Here is a 19990-nt window from a genome sequence, read left to right as displayed (position 1 = left end):
GCTATGCTTAAATATAAGTCCTTTTCTTTCCTCCAACTCTACATTTCTTGGCATTTTTACTTTATCCAGAGAAGAGATCAGCTGAGCACATATGATTCTGCTCTGCGTTTGGACCATGTCATTTGGGAGCTTTGTAGTAAACAACTGTCTAACTGAAGGACCCTGAGCTACTTCAATGATGAGCTGAGTTGCATGTTTTGCTCAGAGGCCCCTCAACTGTAATAGTTATTCAGAGAAAGGGATTTCTTAGACACCTTTTTTTTTTTGTTTGAGCACCAAATGTGTAAGTGTAAAATGTTTGCACTATAGTAAACAGCATGTACACTATTTTTTTGTTAACTATCCCACAACACAAAGATTAGCTGCAATACTGTAGATGTGAAAATTAATGTTATGCAACACTAAACGATGATGATGATTCATAAGTAGAGCTGCAACGATTTGTCAATTGATTGATTAGTTGATCAAAATAAAATTAACCTGCAATTTCTGATAATCAAGTAATTGTTTCGGTCTTTTTTCAAGCAAAAATGCCAAATGTTTACGGATCCACCTTCTCAAATCTAATGATTTGCAATTTTTCTTCATCATATATGACAGTTAATTAAATATATTAATATTCTGGACTGTCAGTCAGACAAAACAGGCAATTTGAAGACATCAATGCAGGCTCTTTGAAACTGTGAATGACATTTTTCCACTATTTTTTTAGCATTTCATTGATTAAATGATTTATCAGCTAATCGAGTAATTGGCAGATTAATTGATAATTAAAAAAATCGTTAGTTGCAGCCTTATTCATAAGTCCTCAAAATCAACTGACCACTCACTGCAGAGTAAATTAATGAGTGTTAACTATGTAGGCGACAAGGAAGCGATTTCAGCACAGCTCAGTGGCCTTCCAGTTACAAACCCTGTTTGATGTCGTTCATTTTATTTCTCCAACTGTATTTATTTCTATCACAGATGGAGAGAACTGGAGACACGACAACAGACGGAGAGAAAGGGAGACTAAGTAGGTGGTGCATTTAACTGAGATGTTTCTCAATTTACAATCAATTATGACGTCTTTTGTTAGGAGGAGTCTTTTTTCACTCTCACCTATTTTGTCCCTTTCTATTGATGTAAATGGTAACAATGGGAGGAACATCTATACTCGCACAGGGAAACGAGGGGTATGCGAGTTTGTGTGTGTGTGTATGTGTTTGTGCCTGCAAAGACAAGGCAAGAAGAAAGAGATGACGGCAGGAAAAAAAAAAAAAAGAAAAAAGAGAGAACAGAGAGGAGTTTGCCTTTACAGCGAGCCTGTTTAAGTTCCCCCCCCCCTCCTTCCTGTGGCAGAGAGGGAGTGTGAAAGAAAAAAAGAAAGACAGAAAAGAAAGAAAAAGAATATGGGGAATAAGAGGGCCTGATTGGGTTTCTAACACGTATTCAGGGGAGCAAAGTGTGCTTGCATTGTTCCCCTCTCGCCCAGGGTAGGCTGTGAAAGAGAGCGACAACTTTGCTGCTCAATAGGGACAGAATGAAAGAATGAGAGAGAGAAAAGAGCGAGACTGGGAGAAAGTGAGAGCTGTACGAGGAGGAAGGAGGGAGGGAGGCTCTCGAACTGGGTTTTGTTTCAGGGTCGATGTTAGTCTTGACATCTGCTACAGTCTTTTTGACCTCAGTGTCATGCTTCATTCTTTCTATATCTTCTCTTATAGCTTGACGAGTGCTGATGATGTCATACCGAGACACTGATGACTATTAGAGGGAAGACTGGTTGTATTTAGATGAAATGTTTTCTGGAGGTGATAGCCTATAGCATGTGCAACAAAAGTTAGCCTGGCATTACCGAAAATGTTGTATCACTTAAAAGTAAAACACTGATGATAACACACAAAAAATTAACTACTTATTACTAGGTAGTACTTATTACTACTGCTTGGTACTTTTAATATTATCTTTCGCCACCTAAAAAAGTTCTCTCTGTAATGAGCAGAACATCTCTGGTAGGGCTGGGCAATAAATCAATATTATCTTTTATGTTTTGTTATATGCATTAAAGCAACGACGAAAAAAATGCTGAAATTCTCTGGTTCCAGCTTCTTAAATGTGAATATTTCCTGGTTTCATTAGTCCTCTGTGTTAGTAAACTGAGTATCTTCGGGTTGTGGACTGTTGGTCGGGACAAAACAAGACATTTAAAGTTGCATCTTGAGCTTTGTGAAACTGTGAGTGACATTTTATAGACCAAACGACTAATCCATTAACTGAGAAAATAATCAACAGATTAATCGAATAGAAAAGTTGTTAGTTGCAGCCTTAATATATATGAATTAGTCCAAGCAAATTATAATTTAACACTATCAAAATGGGTTATAGAAACTTTGGTTTTACATGTTAGAAGACTTTTGTTTGTTATGCATTACAGTAAAACAGTTTATTGCAATCCATTTGTTAGTTTATATGTTATATTGCAAACATATTGTTACAAGAAATTCTCATTATAAATGATGATTTCTGCTCTTATGCATAGTTATTAACAACTGGAACGAGCCTGTCAGCAGACTTCATCTTTTTTATAGCTCAACACTCACTGATTAGAGCCACATTTTTGTCCAACATGAATGTCAAATATTTTGGAAAATATCTGTTCTTCCTCACTTTCCATCATCCAACTGACAAAAGCTTTGGGTCTGGACTAAATGTCACCGTTGCCTGCCCCAGGCCGCTGCTCCCCGCTCCCCCTCATCTCCCTCTCAGTGACTGACAGCTATCTATCGTTGTCAATCAACTCCCCCCCTCCCCTCAGCCCAACCCCTCACGGTTGTGCTCAGGGCGCTTCAGCCTGCTGCTTGGTGCTACACTATCAGATGGCATGACAAATGACTTCTCCTTGGCCTCATTACACACACACACACACACTCACACACACACACCAGCACACCGACAAAACAAACATGACTGAGAAGCAAGAGGTCCAAAGACACAATACTCTCAACATGCAAAATCCTGAAAGAGACAATCATCCACTAACTAGCATACATACACATACTCATTGATAAAGGATCATTTCAAAGTCTGTGTATCTTCTAAATATTCACTGTTTTTTTTTTTCTACCTACCCCCGATATTGATTGTTCTTATCTGTCATAATTCAGCACAGTCCGAAGCTCATTGCAATCACTCTTCACAGATAGACAGTGAAAGGAGGAGGGGGCATGTCTATCAACTAGCCATGAAAAGCAGAGATAGGTGTAGTTTATACATTTCCATTTCTGCTGTCCAGTCAATAAATCCTATACATCCTAATAACTCTTTATGACATAACTTGATAAAATATTGTGAATAAAAGAGAAGTGTCTTTCCACTGCTGTTCATTCTTCACATATTTTAATTAAATTTTTTAAATGTTTTCTTTCTTCCTGCTGTTTGCTATTTGGGGTCCTTAAGCTGCCACACTATGCTGTCCTCACCTGTGCCTGTTATAGTGTGAGAGCTTTCTCTTTTCTTGCTGGCAATATCATGGACACTCCTCTTTTCAACACCTTCATGGTGCTACATGACACCACACGACGCATTACTCCTCTTTCCTTACAGCCACATACAACGCCGAGTGTAATCCATGTGCAGCTATGATGCACTACTGGATACATACTAACAACAAGCACGAAGACATCACATCCGACGTCAGCACAAATCAGTTTATGTGAAAATTTTAACGCTACATGAGATTAATCTGAGAATCAAAATAAACTGACACAAACCACCAGTGTCTGACTCATCGCAGGTAAGGAAAAACTAAGACTCGTGAAGCACAAAATGCTATTAATATCTGTTTTTGTTGGATAAATTAACGAGAATCAGCCGCTTCACCGGTTGCTAACTTTCTGAACTGAAAATATTTGAATCCTTGACTTGTCTAAGGTGAAACAGGACCCTGACTGGGCCAGTACAGCGCACATCATTTTAGGTGTGAGGCCAATAAACAGGACACATGAAGACAAAGGCTTTTTAATGGTCTTCTTACTCCACATTTCACAACATATATCTTTCTACTAATGACGCTGGATTTGAGGCTTTAAGTTCAAACAACTTAGTCACAACTTCCTACATGTGACTCAATAAAATTCAACCTGCCAAGAGGGTTAGACAAGAACTAGACACACTATTCATGAGCTTCCACCTGGTCAGGCATATCCTCCATGTTGCTTATACACACATATATATATATATATACCCACATTCTTGAGGGCTACATGAGCACTTAGGCAGGAGGTGAAAGAGGGGCAGTTAGGCGATATCTACCTGTGTCTCCTCTGTGCACTTCGGCTTGCTCGGCCACATGTACAACAGCAGCTAGCGTAGATCTATACAGAAAGCTGGTCGCAGCACGCTGGGTACAGTGCTGCAACTATTCTCCAGCTATCACCTTCTACGGCATATTCCCATATTACTTATATCTAACCAATTTCTTCAGGGCTACTTGAGCACCTGGAGGGGGGTGAGGGGCAGTTAGCAGATATGGGATTGGGTCTCTCCCTTTCCCTCCACTGTGGTTATTGTCAACAGGGTAGCATTCATGCCTAACAGGGCCACCAGAGGTTATCGCTGAGCCAGAGTGTGTATGAGAAGAGGAAATCAAGCTGCAGGAACCCGACGCATATCGTTCTGTGTAGCCCTCGGGGGCCAAAGAGGGGACAGGGCGTCTGCGTGTCGGTGTGTATATATGTGTGTGTGTGTGTAGTAACAGAGCAAAAAAAACAGCAGTGTGCATTTGTGTGTTCTGCAAGTGTGTACGGAAAAAAGTGAATGTGCGCGCAAAGAGCCGGAGGGACCGAGGGAAAATGGTGATGTGAGCGAGTCTGCACCCCAAACTGTGAATGTGCAGATATGATGGCATAGGGCAAATACATAGGAAATAGGAAAAATAGGTGTGGGGTACATTTGCTTTATGAAGAGAATTGGTTATTCAGTAGAGGAGAGGAGAAACCAAAAGAAGCAGTGATACTCAAGCCAACGTGGATTACAATTGATACACACCAATAAACCCACTCCTGCACAGTCTTTTACACACACGTACTAACAAAACAGTCTACAGTCTAATCAATACGAGACAAATATGCTCTTATTATATACACACACTGACATCAACACACACACACACACACACAGGCTGTTCAGTAAGCTCCCAGCAGGCTGCTGAGTTAAGATACCATCTCTCCTCTGCCAGGTGACTAAGTTATGCCTTTCACACACAGCCACGTCTACACATCACAGCAGGGGGGGGACGTCTTATGAAAACTGTCATTATAACATTCTGGCTGTAGTGCGTATGTGTAACTGTGAGTACACGCATTTGCCTGCCTTCATGTGTCACGTAAACACACACACACGCTATATCCAGGGATTAATAGCAGATCTTTAAATAAGGCCAAATGGAGATGTGGATGGGAGGGAGCTAAGTGGTGTGAAGGGCCCAGCGGTGGTTGCCTCTTACCTTTTTGTTGTTTTCTTTAATATCCTGAGGATTGAGCGACTTGTAGTCTCTGGAAGAACAGTGGGGAGGGTCGGAGAGGAGGCAGGCAGAGGAAAAAAAAAAAGAGGGAGAGAGAAAGAGAGAGAGAGAAAATGGGAGACAGAGAGAGATAGCAGAGAAAGAGGTGTGTTTAAATATGCGTCACATGTAATGGCATTAGAACTGTAACATGCAATTTCATAGCGGTGCAATCAACAGAACTAATAGAGTGGAAAATATGTAAAATAACACACACAGGAATGCCGTGGCACACAAGCATAAACACACACACACACAAACACACACACACAGTTTTGATAAATTATCTTCATGTCTGCAGGTTTTTCATATGTTGTACACTAAACATTTATGGAATTTAAGGAACATTTTAGGAATCACACACACACACACACACACACACACACACACACACACACAGGACACTCATAATGTTCACACACAATTACAAAGCACACACGAGAACAACGAGATTAGTGTTGGCGGCAAACATGCAACTCTGTATTAAAATATGAGAGTGACAGATGGCGTCCGCGTGCATAAGTGTGTACGCATCTTTCATCTCAAACAGACAGACAGAAATGATGTATACAAGGACACAGCATGATGACAGGTTAACTGTGTGTGAGCAAATACGATGCCAAGGTACCAAATGAGAAGAGCTTTCATCTAATGTAAGCATATAAGACTTTCCCCCTGACCTTTAACAACCTAGAAGTTTTACTTACTATGTTTTTTTTTTTCTCTCAAGGACTCAACAGTCTAGTTTTAACCATAATTTGGCTTGCTGGTCTTAATTCTAGGCCTAATATTGTCCTTAACGTTCTCTCAGTGTGTGTGTGTGTGTGTGTCTCGTACATTATGTCAGGTCTGAAGTGGTGCAGCAGGGCGCAGAAGGCCAGACCGTTCCTCCAGGAGGTGGTGAAGTTGGTGATCTTCACCCCGCGGTAGTTCTTGGTGACTTCACGGCACCAGGCCAGAAGAGACTGGCTAGCGTTGGGCTTCCCTCCCAGAACCGGGCTTGGGACGGGGCTGGGCTGCAGGCAGAGAGAGGAAGAGGAGGAGGAGGAGGAAGGGAGGAAGAAAGAGAGTTTTTGAATTTATCTTTTGAGAAATTATGCAACACTTGATATCTATTATATTGCACACTGTGCATTATAATTTTTCCCTGTAGATTGTGAGAATATCGATGACAGACAACTTTGGAAAGATACATCACTTTCTCAAGCAAGTTAACATAAAATAAAAACAACCTCTCACAGAATATTGCACCAACCCTTTACACTTTGTGCAGATTAGTTTGTAATAAAGATTTTGCAAATTATATTCTTGTAATTGCTCACATTGCCATCCCCCCTCCCCCCACCTCAGAGCTCCTTTCATTATTTTTCAAAAAGAAAAAAAAAACAAAACGTTTTACTTAGCGACTTCTCCCATCCAATTAGCTTTTCAGTATGTGTTAGCATACTGACATACAATGAGCCCACACGTGCACGTATGCGCACACACGTAGACACACGCCATAATGAAGGGTCATTCACAAAGCAGTGTATGACCGTGGATAATGTAAACATCTTATTAATTAGCTCCGCCTTTGAAGTCTTATCTGGGTCGAACGCTTTCACCATTAGGAGCCTTTTCCTCTCCCTTACTCCAAATCCCACAAATCCTTGGTGGCATGGAGACACTGGTCTTCCTCTAACAGCCAGCAGAACCAATGCTATTCTGATTATTCCGCTGGCTATTCACTAATCTGTTTATGGAGGGACAGATATGGGCTAATTCTCTCAGATCATTTTGGAGTGTCTGGTTAGAAATGGCAAAAATGTCATTGAGATTTGATTTTATGCATTAGAGGCCCGTGAACAGAATGACTATGAAATGTGTTCAAAAGTGCATATTACTATTGTATGTTAGACAATAGCATTAACATATTACTAACAATATGTCATTGTGTATAAACAAGTTTCATCGAACTTGATTTGACTTTTTAAAGGTTTTAAAACACTACAAAAAATATGACATTTTTCAATCCTAATAAATTTGAAAATTTAAGAAGATATAGTGTAGTTTTGTTAAATTACAAGTTTTTAGAAAATGCATCTGCTTCACTGAACCACATTAAAGACCTTTTAAAGGTTTTATGTTCAGTTAATATGACTGAACAGACAAGTCAAGTCCTACAGTTAGTCTACCATGTCTCTAGTTTTTTTAATTGCGCACGTTTTAGTACAATATTGACTCAGACGACAAATGCAATATGCGAATGTAGTCATGATGCAGCTCTCACTGCCACATGACAATCCCACTAGAACAAGATGGTTAAGGAAAAGTTCAAAATTAAACCTTTACTTAACCTTTAGTAGTGAAAAGTGAATGAAAGAGATGTTAGTTTTACACAGGCTGATAATGACAACCATAACGAGTTAACCCAGTTTTTAAAACACATAGTCAGGGTCTGAAGAAAAGACAGCTCACATTGAGCCTCTGTCCTGTAACAAGGCGAGCGGTGGCCAACCAACTCCCTCTGTTGGCCTCTTTCTGCTACTGCAAGGACGAGAAAGTGAGATGTGATGGGAGCTCAGACTTCAGACACACTATCCTTACAAATTTTGGGGAAAAAGTGCAATTGAGTGTTGACGTGCTGACTGACTTGAGCATGTTTAAGTTTTTTGCTGAACCCATGACAACTAGCTTTTGCTGGGGCATAGAATAGATTAAAAAAAGAGAATTTGTTACATTTGAAAATTGCAAAAATATATGGAGGAGTGGTTTGAGGACATGTGCTCAAGCTTACTGCTGAGCCCCAGAAGTGTACAACTACACGTCTGAATGCCTGTCCAGGACCAATTTTAAGATTATATGAACCAAAATTTCACATCTGCTTTATATACTTTATACTAGCCCTTTAGATATTTGGCTTTCCTTGCTGTTGACAGAGTTTAAGACACTAAAATAAAAATTTTAATTGTTTGTAATGTCAACAGGCATAAACAAAAGACTGTAACAACACTAGCCAGTGAGCTGTAGTCTTTGAGAACCTGGATGTCTTCTCTTGCTCTTCAATTGTTGTAGTTTAACCTGTGACCGTGAGCCTGGAGCCTGCTGAGATGCCACAAGGACCAAGATGAAAGAGACTGGAGGCCATCTCTAATAGCAACTCCTAACCTTTGTACCAGTGTGTGTGTGTGTGTGTGTGTGTGTGCTTGTGTGAGTCATGCAGGCCCCTACGGCAGTCTCAGTACAGGGAGACGGTAGCGGGAGCCTGAGGGGCGGACACTTGACATTTCCGGCTCATCTTTAAAAGAGGGCCTTAACCTTTCCCCACAGCTTCTCCAGACACGTTTTAGGCGGCCTCGACAATGCCTGCGTGCCACCCAAACAAATGGATAAAAAAAAAAAGAGAGAAAAGGGAAAAAACAATACAAAAAGTGAGAAAGTCAATACCGATTACAACGTAGTTGCGATTACTGTACATGGAAGGAGAAGGAGAGTTCAACATAAACAAGGAATTGTCTTTTTAACCCTATCAAGAAGGACAAATAATGTTGTCATTGAACATAAATATATCACTGACAAATCTAACATAATGTGCCTATTCAGACTAAAATACCATACGTGCATATATTCATTGTTGGCCGACTGGACTAAACTTGTTTCTCCAGTTGTCTTCTGTTTTTGCCACTGTTTTTGTGTGTGCATCAGTAAAAGTGTGTGTGTGTTTGTTGACTTTCAGTGTGGAATGGTCTTCCTCCAGGCCTTCCTTTTCTGCTTTTTCAAGTGACGGTGGAAAGTAGCTGTCTAATTTGAGCGCTCTAATTACCTGGGATTAGACACCAGGTGCTATTAAAGCAATTAGACACACAGCACACTCCAGTGCCGCAGACCCTGCACCCTAGCCGGCGGAAAACACACACACACACATACACACACACACACACACACACACACCTGAGTAACATAGCCAGTGGGAAAACATAAACGTACATTAGCCAGCGAGACAGGCTCACTCTCGTATACACACCCAACCACCTATCCATATGCAAGTGTCTGAGCCAACAGACAAAATAAACACAAACAAATAAATAGTTGCACTTTAAAAAAGTAAAAAACTTCCTCACACACACACACTGCTAATTAATTACATACAGAAGATGAGGACAGTGTGTTGATAAAAACTGATCAGTTTGAGGGTTTTAAACATCTCTGTTAAACCAAGCGAATATGTAATTCCAAAAATGCACGTGCTTCAACGAGACTATGCATCCTTTTCTTCATTCCTGACAATTTTTAGATTTTAGAAGCGGCGTGGTATTCACCCAACAACGGTGGCGCACGCCAAGCAGTGACCCCACGTTCATAACAACCCCGACTGATGTAATTTTCTCAAATCGCCAGCCCAGACTGTTTCATTACTCTCCTTACTGATAAAGGTTTATAAATGCATCTACGCGCTCAAGCTTTCATATCCATCAAATATGGAACAAATACCATATCTTCTTTTACAGTAACAGACTGCACAACCCTAAGACACAAACACGGGAGGAGTGAAATTTTCATGAGGAGCAGAAATGCACCCTGACTTATCAAACAGTTTGCTGTCTTGCCTGGAGGAAGGTGTGCACATGTATGTAGTGTGTGTGTGTGTGTGTGTTTGTCTTTTATCTGTCTGTGTGAATGTCACTGGATGTGTGTGTGCAACACTGACACAGCCATGTAGCTAGCTCGGCTCGAGGGTAGGATTAGCGGAGGAGCATTGCCTCGGCCCACAAACATTCCATATTAAAAAATGAAAAGGCAACCTTCATTACTATCAGTGGCACATAACCTCCCCTCTTCCTCCTCCTCTGCTACTATTATACACAGCCCTAACAGCCTGGGTGAAAAATACAAGCCACTGACAAGAGATTCCATTATTCCTGGTGCCTCAGTGTCAACAACATACATCCGATGGGGCAAAGAAAGAAGAAAATGGAAGGAGGGGAAAAGGATGGGAGAGAGAGAAAGAAGGGGGGTTAAGCTCACTACAATGCCTGAATGACAAGATAGGAGGAAACCTGGGATTGGAAGCATCCAGTTTCCTGTTGGTACTAGTGTCGGGAAGAAGATTTTTGGTGTCAGCAATGTTATTTTGGGAGGGTGAGATGTGATCTGAGATCTGGAATCATAAGTAAGCGGATGAACCATGATATGGAAAATTAGAAAATTGTCACAGGTCGATCTTTGAGCTTAAGTGAAAGAACAATTCTGCAACGAGGTTGGAAGTCTTTTAGAGCTTTTAGATTTGGGCAATTTTCCAGTATCCTGTATGTTCTCTATATGAGCAAAAGTCATTTAAAATACCTTTTAGAGGAACTGCAAACATCCACTGACTTACAATGAGTTTAACAGTTCTAAACAGTCCTACTTCACCAATATTATAAATGGCTGAGACAGTGTAGAGTACATCTAAGTTAAGTTTAAAACATTTTAAGACAGTTTCACAAATCAAAAAAATTTTAAGATTACAATCCTAATGTTTATTATCTCAATGATTTTGTGAAAAAAGTTTTCAACAAAGCCTTACTTGCTCTTTTTCAACCACAAAGTTAATAAAAAATAAGGACATGTAATTGATTATTGCAGGTAAATCTTTTACTGATGGACAACTGAAGAGTTAGAGGCAAAAAGCTGAATAACACTACTGCTGGGTGATCCTGTTGCCTTTATTGACGATGGACAAATGTAAATAAAGTTGCATAGCATTAAACACAATTAGATGACTTAAGAGTATGGAGGCCATTAAAACTGGCCTTTCAGAGTCATAAAAAAGATACAAGTCAAACGCTTTAAGTGGCAGCTTTGTCTCTCACTCCGGGGCATAACGCTTCAATGGAAATTTAACTGGCCTCAACCCAATGACATAAACCCACGACTCTGTGGAGAGAAAAGAGCTTCCGTGTCTTTCCAATCTCACTTTCATGGCTTCAAAGCAGTGTCAGGGAGTGTCAGATTTGAGGAGGTGTTGAATCTCATACTCTTTAAAACTTGTAATCCGCTCAAGGAGCCTACGGCAACGAAAAAAAAAAAAGTCCACACATACACACACACACACACAAGCACACGCACACACATAGAGCGAAGCACACATAAACACACAGACTCACTCCAAATGACAACAGTGTCTACAGTATGAAACCACACATACTGTATATACGCGTACACACTCAAACTCTAATGCACTGATACTGAACAGCAGGCACATACACACAGACAGACACACTGAACTGAATGTACATACACATACGAGACGGGCAAAAACATAGAGACATACTGTACGGCTAGACGCGGTTTAGAAAAAGTAGGTAAACACACAGTAACACTCACTAACACCCACTTGAAAAACATTAATACCTGTTCACATTTAAGAGGATGAGGTTTGTGCACTTAAGTGGCCTGTCCATCCTGCTACTGAAAAGCTCCCATCTGATTGGCTGGGCTCCAACCATCGACATGCTCAATTATTTAATTGCACCTTCAATCAAAACAAGCAATTTGTTTAATCTGGGCTTTTCTATGTCCGACGTCTTCACATTAGAAAAAGATGAAGCGGAAAAAACAGAATGATCACCTCGCGTCATCTTACCCATGAAATTGTGCTTCGGATTTCAAACGTTGCCTGCATGAGAGCAGAGGGGAGGGAGCAAAGTCCAATCAAAAGTTCAATTATGTAAATGGAGATGTGGAGTGGATGGAACAATAGGGAAAAGGAGGGGGGGCGAGGGGGTGACAAAAGGCTGGAGGAGGAGAGGAGAGAGAATGTACCGTGAAAAATAATACATATTAACATACAAAGGAAATATCGCATTACTGTTGTAATCACAGCGAGGAGGGGCTCCTTCCAAAGAGAGCTGTGAGAGAAAAGTGTGTGTGCATGTAGACGCTGTTTAGTTAGGTCAGGCTTCATGTGTGTGTGAGCAGGCAGAGAGAGAATGATAAGCCTTTACACCTGAGAGCTCACAGGGAAGGTTGAATCTATGACAGGCTGAATCGGCTACTCTTGAGCAAGGCACTCGGCTGCTATGCTAACCAGCCAGGCAATACCGAACTCTGTATTTATGCTGTAGCTTTGTGCGAATAGACAAAGTAGGAAAATACATATGTAAATACATTCACCATGATGGTGATTTTGGGGGGGGGGGGGGTTGCTAGTGATTCGCTCAGAAGCAGATATACTTCCCATCTAGCAGTGAACCTGCAGGCCAAGACAGAAGGCCTTTCGGCAGTTGGCTACCGTGATGTAAAATGCAAAAATCAGGAAAAGCGGTTTCCTTTTCCAGGACCATTTTGCTTCCAAGGCCTATTCTGCTCCAAAGGCATAACCATGCAAAAGCAGCTTGAAATTGAAATAAAAACCATTCACTGAAAAATAGAAAAAAAAAAAAAAAACATCATGAAATAACAGAGTTTGGAGGAGGCAGCAGACAAAGGAGTGACTGTGCCAGCTTGCAGTGTGCCCACCCGCCCGCTCGCTCGACGAACGTGTAACACAGGGGCATAATGCGGTGTAAGCGCTGGCTTTAGCTTGTCATGGAAACGGCAGTAGCATTACCCACACTCACGCCTCTGCAAATTAGCTTTGGCTGAGAAAGAGAAAAAAAAAAAAAGACATGCAGGGTGGGTAGGTATGGGATTGAGTGTGTGTGTGTGTATATCTGTGTGTGCGGTAATGGGGGTTGGGGTGGTGGGGGTCAATGGTATGGAAGATGGGATCCAGTTAGGGACAAAATGAGACAACATCAGTGTTGGTAAAACTGTACCAGATTCTGCTCTCCATCTTTTCCCTGCTATGGGTTACACAGATCCAGCTCCCCATCAACCCTCACGACATGAGGTCTCAGCAATGTTTTATGAAAAATTCACCAGCTCAGAGCGAGAGAGTTCAACGCCTGTTTTGTCCACCTGCCTCCTCTTGAACCGTCGATTCTATGGCAACACCATTAGAGTCTCAGCTGTTGTTTCACACTCTTCTTAACCTGCGTCCACGATATATAGAAACAAGCAAAATGTAGAGCTGCACTCTGAACTCTCAAGCATTCACGTGTTACCTCTGTTGGATGTAAAACAGTGACTGTCTAGATGTTGTGATGCTCTTTAGTGCTGTCATGAGGTACAGTTAATACTTCAGACTTCCAACACTGGCAGACAGCTGTACTGGCAGCTTCTATCTACAATAAATCTGATGTGACTTCATCGCAGCATATCTGTCAGAGACTAACTTCAAAGGAGCCACATTTTGCATTATACATAAAACATTCCTTCAAACTAAATTTCCACAATCATTACTAGACTGACCAGAGTGATGTTTACTAGTGAATATTACATACTACTGACCACGCAAATGAATTTCGCTTGAGATCATGAGTATGCATCCTTTATATCTTTCATCTTTTAAACTAGGATTTCAAAAGAATCCAGAAAATAATCCAAAGGCCGTCCGCCTCTTTGCTCTTCCTCCTCTCTTTCTCCACCTCCTCATCCTTCTCAGACAAATAAGCTTTGGAAGAAGGAAGAGAAGGAGGGAGAGCAAGGGGGAGGGTTCTCATAAATCTATACCGCATTAATCTCCTTTAACTGCCATCTTCAACAAACAAATTAGTGGTGCAATGGATTCAGAGATCAGCTGCGCCGATAACGCTGCCATTTATCAATTAATCTAAGCCTGGGCAGGGAAAACTCATTAAGGAGGCCACTTTAGGAATTATGTTCTGCAGGTAAAGAGGCTGACAGTGTGTGTGTGTGTGTGTGTGTGTGTGTGTGTGTGTGTGTGTGCGTGCGTGGTTAGGGGATGTCTTGACACAGCAGTTGCACACCCCCCGACTACAGACTGCCATTGTCCAGCGCAGCGTGGGCTCCAAAGTGATGAGAGGGGTGATAGCACAGCCAATTAAAATGAACATAATTACAAAGTCACCCCTTTGACTCCTGATCAGAATACACATGCATCAACACACACACACATACTGGAGAAGGCAAGGTGCGGTGGGGAAAAATGCTACACATAGGCGGAGAAAAATAGAGAGGAGTACGACAAGAGCATCCAGAAAGAGCGGGAAGAGATATCAATAAAGACAGTAGAGACAAAGTTTTGCAAAGGAAAACAACATTACTGACACTTTCAGTAGGTTCGCACATTAAGAAAAGGTACCCAGGTGGCCATATAGTCATTAGTATATCTGCTTTTGATACATTGTGGATGGAGCTGGAGTTCCTGACTTTGGCACCAACAAATCTTAACTTGCAAATAATCTAATAATTCTCCTTTGCTACACAATTTACCTCAATAAATTTATTTTTTGGCATACAGTGTTTAGTACGTTAACATGCTAACGTGGCTAAAGCTGACAGTTTGACCTGCTGATAGTGCTAGATGAAAGTTTGGGGATCATCAAAGACATTAGGATTCATTCTCTTCGATGTCTGTCAATCGATCAATCCCGCAGTCATCAATATTTTTCTCTGTGGAGTAGCGTTGGACCGACGGAATGACCAACCAATGGATAGACATTCCCATTCTGACAACCATGTTGCTAGCTTGGCCAAACATTTAAACATCAAAAAAAAAACTCCCCTGTTAAACCTCTCTGTTGCTGTTAAGGTGAATAGAAACGGATGTTACAGCAGAAAAACATTCAACTCCAAGTAGAAAACCAACATTAGCTGCTAACTGGCGTCACTCCTGCTGCATTCAAACAAAAGATCCAGCCGATATGAAGACATTATTGAGTGTGCAAACCCACTGTATGTATGATTGTTCTGACTGAATTATGACCAAGACGGGACTGTATGATCAATTCTTGAGGTTGAGGTCGACTGATCTCCTACAAGAGTGCCTCAAATAAAAAAAGCCAAGGGAATGATCTCACTCAGATATCTACAAGTTAAGCACTGAAAATGCCACTTAGTATTTCCTACAGCACATAAGAACACACACCTGCATACCATAACAGTCCAAAGGAGGAGGAGGGTGCTGGAGGGCTTTATAAAGAGGCAATTAAAGCCTTATCATTTCTACACTCACTCTCTTTTCCTCAAACACAGACACAAGAGTGCACATGTGTGCGCGCACGTCCGCACACATTTAGACATACGCACCCAATTTGAAAGAAGAATCTCTCAGACTAATTCATAAGGTACTTCTAAGGTCCTTTTTAAATTATGGAGAACGGTTGGTTTAATTCAATTAAAATGTAGTGGGGGCCACTTAAGGATGACAGGAGTAAGGTATGGCATGTCTAAGTGAGTGCGGGTCTCAAGAATGTGTGGGGGGTCTTAGACCTTCTGGGGGTCCAAGGAGTTTTCAAGTGCATGGACTTCTATCTCCTCATGTGAAGCCCCCTTAAACCTCACCCCAAAACCCTGGATACTTCTGGGTTTAAGCCCACACACACCTGGAAGACTGGGGCAGATTAAGACCAGATTAAGATAAAGTTACCCCTTCTTCGGCCGCTATGTCATTCAAACCCCTGGCCTCTATGGCCACTGGATAGAGGGACACACAAGACAAAAAGGTTTGGTTCATTCACATATATACACACACACACACAGGCGCACACACAAAGGACTTTCTGGTCATCCTCATAAGCCCTATTAGTCTGCTATAGAGCCTCTCATAGCAGACATCAATCATGGAGGGATTAGTCAATTCCCTTTCTAAATGAGTGGCAAGGGAAACTTCCCTTCAACTCTAAAGCAGGTCTCTCTCTTTCAGAGATTACACAGCGATTTGTTTTCATTTTGTTCTATCTTCATCGTTTTCTGTTTGACTTGCTTTTCATTTCTCTCCCTCTTGCTCTGCGTCTCCCTCGTTCTCTCCTGCTTGCAGCTTGTGAGGTAATCCTTGGCAGATAAAACTAAGGAGGACTTACCAAAGGCAGATTACAAGCGGCGCTTTGCGGAAGGCCCTTTTACACCAGTCGGCGCGGGTATTGAGGAGAGTGAGCTCTTCGCAGTGCTTAACTTGTGAACTCGACATGCACCCAACAGAGGAAGAGGTGGAAAAATGATAGCCGCATTACAGTAACTGGATCAAAATATATCCCTCACAACACACACACGATTGCACATTAGCACACACAACACACAAATGCTTTTCTTTTCATGGAAACTGTGTATAAAATTGAGTTTGGAATGGTTGCTGAATACATATTAACATTTGATTTTTATTTGTTCACTTAAAATGGCTAGATATATTAATATCTGTTGCCCTGTGAGACTTCAGGGTCAACACTGTGAATTCCTATACTGAGTAAATCAGCTCTTCCTTGAGTAAACAACTTCTTGGAAAGTCTTTTAAAATGTGGCTTAAACTTCTATCTTTCTCTGGATGTCAGAGTTACACAACTTACCCCAAAATATTACCTTATCTACACATTCCCATAACCTTTCTCAACTTAGACTTATTTAGAAAACTAAAAGATGAGATTGTTAATTAGTCAGTAATGTCTTATACCCTTCTACCCAACTTGATGACAGCGATGCCCTGCAGCATGAAACGACAACAGGAAGCCTGATGATTGGACCTAAACTACATGAGAGAAGAAACTGGGTCTCCTCTCTCCCACAAGATCCAATGACAGACCACTCAGAGACTGCAAATAAGAGTTGGGGAGGGGTCCTCACTGGGAAAAGGCAAACATTGAGAAGTACTGACTTAGCCTTACTCCTCTCAAGGATTATTCTCCTAATATTACACAGCTTATGGAAAGGCCAATGTGGCCAAGGGGAACCAGTGAGGCTCCAATGCCTCGGTCTCAGAAATGGACCGCTATGACCGTTTCCCTGCTAATATTGATTACAAGTTCTGAAGTTCTGAATCCTGAAATGAGACACAAAGACTCCTCTGATCCATTACTTTAACCCAACAATATACAGTAGCTATACAAATCAAGTGCCAGTTGTATAGCTATAACAATCGCACTGGAATTACTGGGGGGAAATATATTTAGATATATCTGTACTGAAGTGTGACTAAACTTTGAGCTTTTTACCCAGAAAAATTAACCTTGATCAAGCAATAAGATGTTTAGTGTTTTCTCATCTCCACTGAACTAAAGGGAAAAAGCAAAGACAACTAAATTTAATTTATGACAATGATATGCCCTTTTAAAATTAATGCTTACATTATAATACATTTGTCACCTTTATCAGGAGCTAATGGTTCACACTTGCATTCCCTTATAAAAAAAAAACAACAAATACCAAGACTCCCACTAAGGGCCATAATGTCTTGACAATGTTTTGTGTTGCTTTCTTTCTTTGCCCTAACACAGGACACATATTGTAAAATTTCAACTACTGAGGAATATTAAGTATAAGAAAGTTTCCTATAACATCTATTTGATCATTGTTTAAAAGCATTCGGCCATGAGCCTTACTTTCTTTATGTCCTACATCAGAGACTCTTTGTGAAAAGGTATTCCAAACTTGTCAGAGAAGATGGAATAACTTTGGACTGGATATAATGATAACAAGATGAGAGACCTTGGAGCCGGTAGAGATCAGAAGACAAGAGATGACTGTCCTTGTCTCTTGGGCTCCCCTTTGTCCTCCAAAAACATCCCTCAGTCGTCACGGCAACCTCAGTAACACTTCACAGTGTGGATGTGGTCCTCTCTTGCCGCGAACCCCGGTGAAAGCTAATTAAGAAATATCGCAGCCTTCTGCGAACTCAATTAAATAATGTTAATTTATTCTAATTTCAATTTCGAGGTAGTCTGAACTGAAGGAGGGGCTATGAAAACAAAGTCTGGGAGAGGAAGGAGAGCTCTGGCCTCTGTCTCCCCCTGGCACAGGAGCTCTCACAACCTCCAAAACTATTTAATTTGAACCTTTTGATTAACATAAGTAATCACACGAGCCCTTCAACTGAAGGGGAGAAAGAAAACATACCTCTGGTGTTGGTTCACTTTCTCACCTCTGTAAAGAGTGGGTGTGTGTGCGAAAAAGAAAGAGATAGAGGGAAATGTGCTAAAGACACCATGTTACATTGTGGTTGAGACTATAATTCTTACCTTTTTTATCAGTTTGTACTAAGAAAAGCACATGGATTTAGATGATACTAACAAAGGGTACAGTTAAGTAATAGACAAAAAAAAGGTTACTGATTGGCCAGGACACCAAAATATGTAAAATACATTTTGTCAATTTGCCATTAACCTGTATTTCATAAAGCTATCGACAGTTCTTGGATGTACATGTATTGTCAGGCCCACTACTGTAAATGCCAGCAACTAAAAGTTGAACTCTTTCTCAGATTCTTTGTGTAAATATTAAGTTAATATAGAACTTCTTTGTTCAAACTTTTGCCCACAGATATATGTCGCCTTCCAACTTTTCTTTATATGAAAATAAGGCAAATAATTCATGAAGCGGAAACTTGATGAAAATCTTAAGATCAGAGCATCTAAGTGTAGAGCGGTTTGACTATGGAATAGAGATGGAGATGAAACAGAAGGAGGAGCAGGGGATCACTGAATTACTGGGAGGGGTGAAATCAGCCCCAGGGAAAAGAGATGGACTGAATCAGACCAGACAGAGCTCACAACCCGCCCAACAGGAACTCCCTCTGTTCATTTAAATTAATCCCACAGACATTTCCATCCTTCTAGCACTTTCTCAGCTAAACTTAAACTTGACGTCTTTGAGGATCTATATCTCGCAGACAGGACAACGGAAAGACACATCGGCGTGGGAGCCATGAAGCATCTAATGAGGGTCTGAAGTGCCACTTTCATCCACTTGAAGACGGACTCAGCTTACAAACAAAAATAAGAAAAAGTAGCTTTTATACTGTATGTATACTCAAAGTTCAAAGTGGCATTCGTGAAAGCTCGATGGCAATAGTTTAAGAAGCTTGTGAGGTAAAAATTGCAGTCAAGGTAAAGACATGTGTTACATATATAGTGACCCTATGACATAGTGAAAGGACCTACATTGGGCATCATGGATGAGTAAACAAAGGTTTTTGGAACCTTTATAGGTGCTGAAGGTTGAACATCTACATTTAAATCTCTATCCACTGACCTTACATTGTAAATGTAAATTTGCACTACATTTCCACTGGTCACACAGGTCGCCCTGCATGGTCTCATGATTAAAAACCTCAACAATGGTTAACCCACATAGAGTTTCCCAAAGGATTTTTTTTTTTTAGCAGCAGTGCTGTTGTGTGTGTGCAGAGCCCACAATGCTAGGACCTGTATTTCCACACACCGGCAGTGGAATAACTTAAAACTAACCTTAGAATTGTTCCAGATGGGTGTATTCATGTTCATAGAGTCATGTGCATGTTAATTTACCAGGAGCTTTTGACACAAGAACAGCTCTGGAAGCCCAGATAGCTGTAGTTGTAATAAATGTCAAAGAATGAAATGCCTCAACACTGAAAATGTACAGTATTTTTATTGGACTCTTGAAAGCATATAGAGAAAA

At 40.9% G+C, this 19990-nt stretch overlaps 1 protein-coding gene across 9 annotated transcripts in view; it reads right to left on the bottom strand.

Moving 5' to 3' along the window:
* The window catches only part of ehbp1 (EH domain binding protein 1), a 155561-nt gene that overhangs the window by 70563 nt on the left and 65008 nt on the right, over positions 1-19990 (bottom strand). For all 9 annotated transcript variants that reach the window (XM_067610727.1, XM_067610717.1, XM_067610719.1 and 6 more), the window contains 2 exons: positions 6377-6555; positions 5483-5531 (listed from right to left, as the gene is read on the bottom strand). In XM_067610727.1, coding sequence (XP_067466828.1) covers positions 5483-5531; positions 6377-6555 — 228 coding nt within the window. The remainder of the gene's footprint in view (positions 1-5482; positions 5532-6376; positions 6556-19990) is intronic.

Source organism: Thunnus thynnus, chromosome 14 (assembly GCF_963924715.1).
Source record: "Thunnus thynnus chromosome 14, fThuThy2.1, whole genome shotgun sequence".
NCBI classification, from domain to species: Eukaryota; Metazoa; Chordata; class Actinopteri; order Scombriformes; family Scombridae; genus Thunnus; species Thunnus thynnus.
Note: the sequence above shows the minus strand (reverse complement) of the source record. Positions and strands in the feature narration are given on the sequence as shown.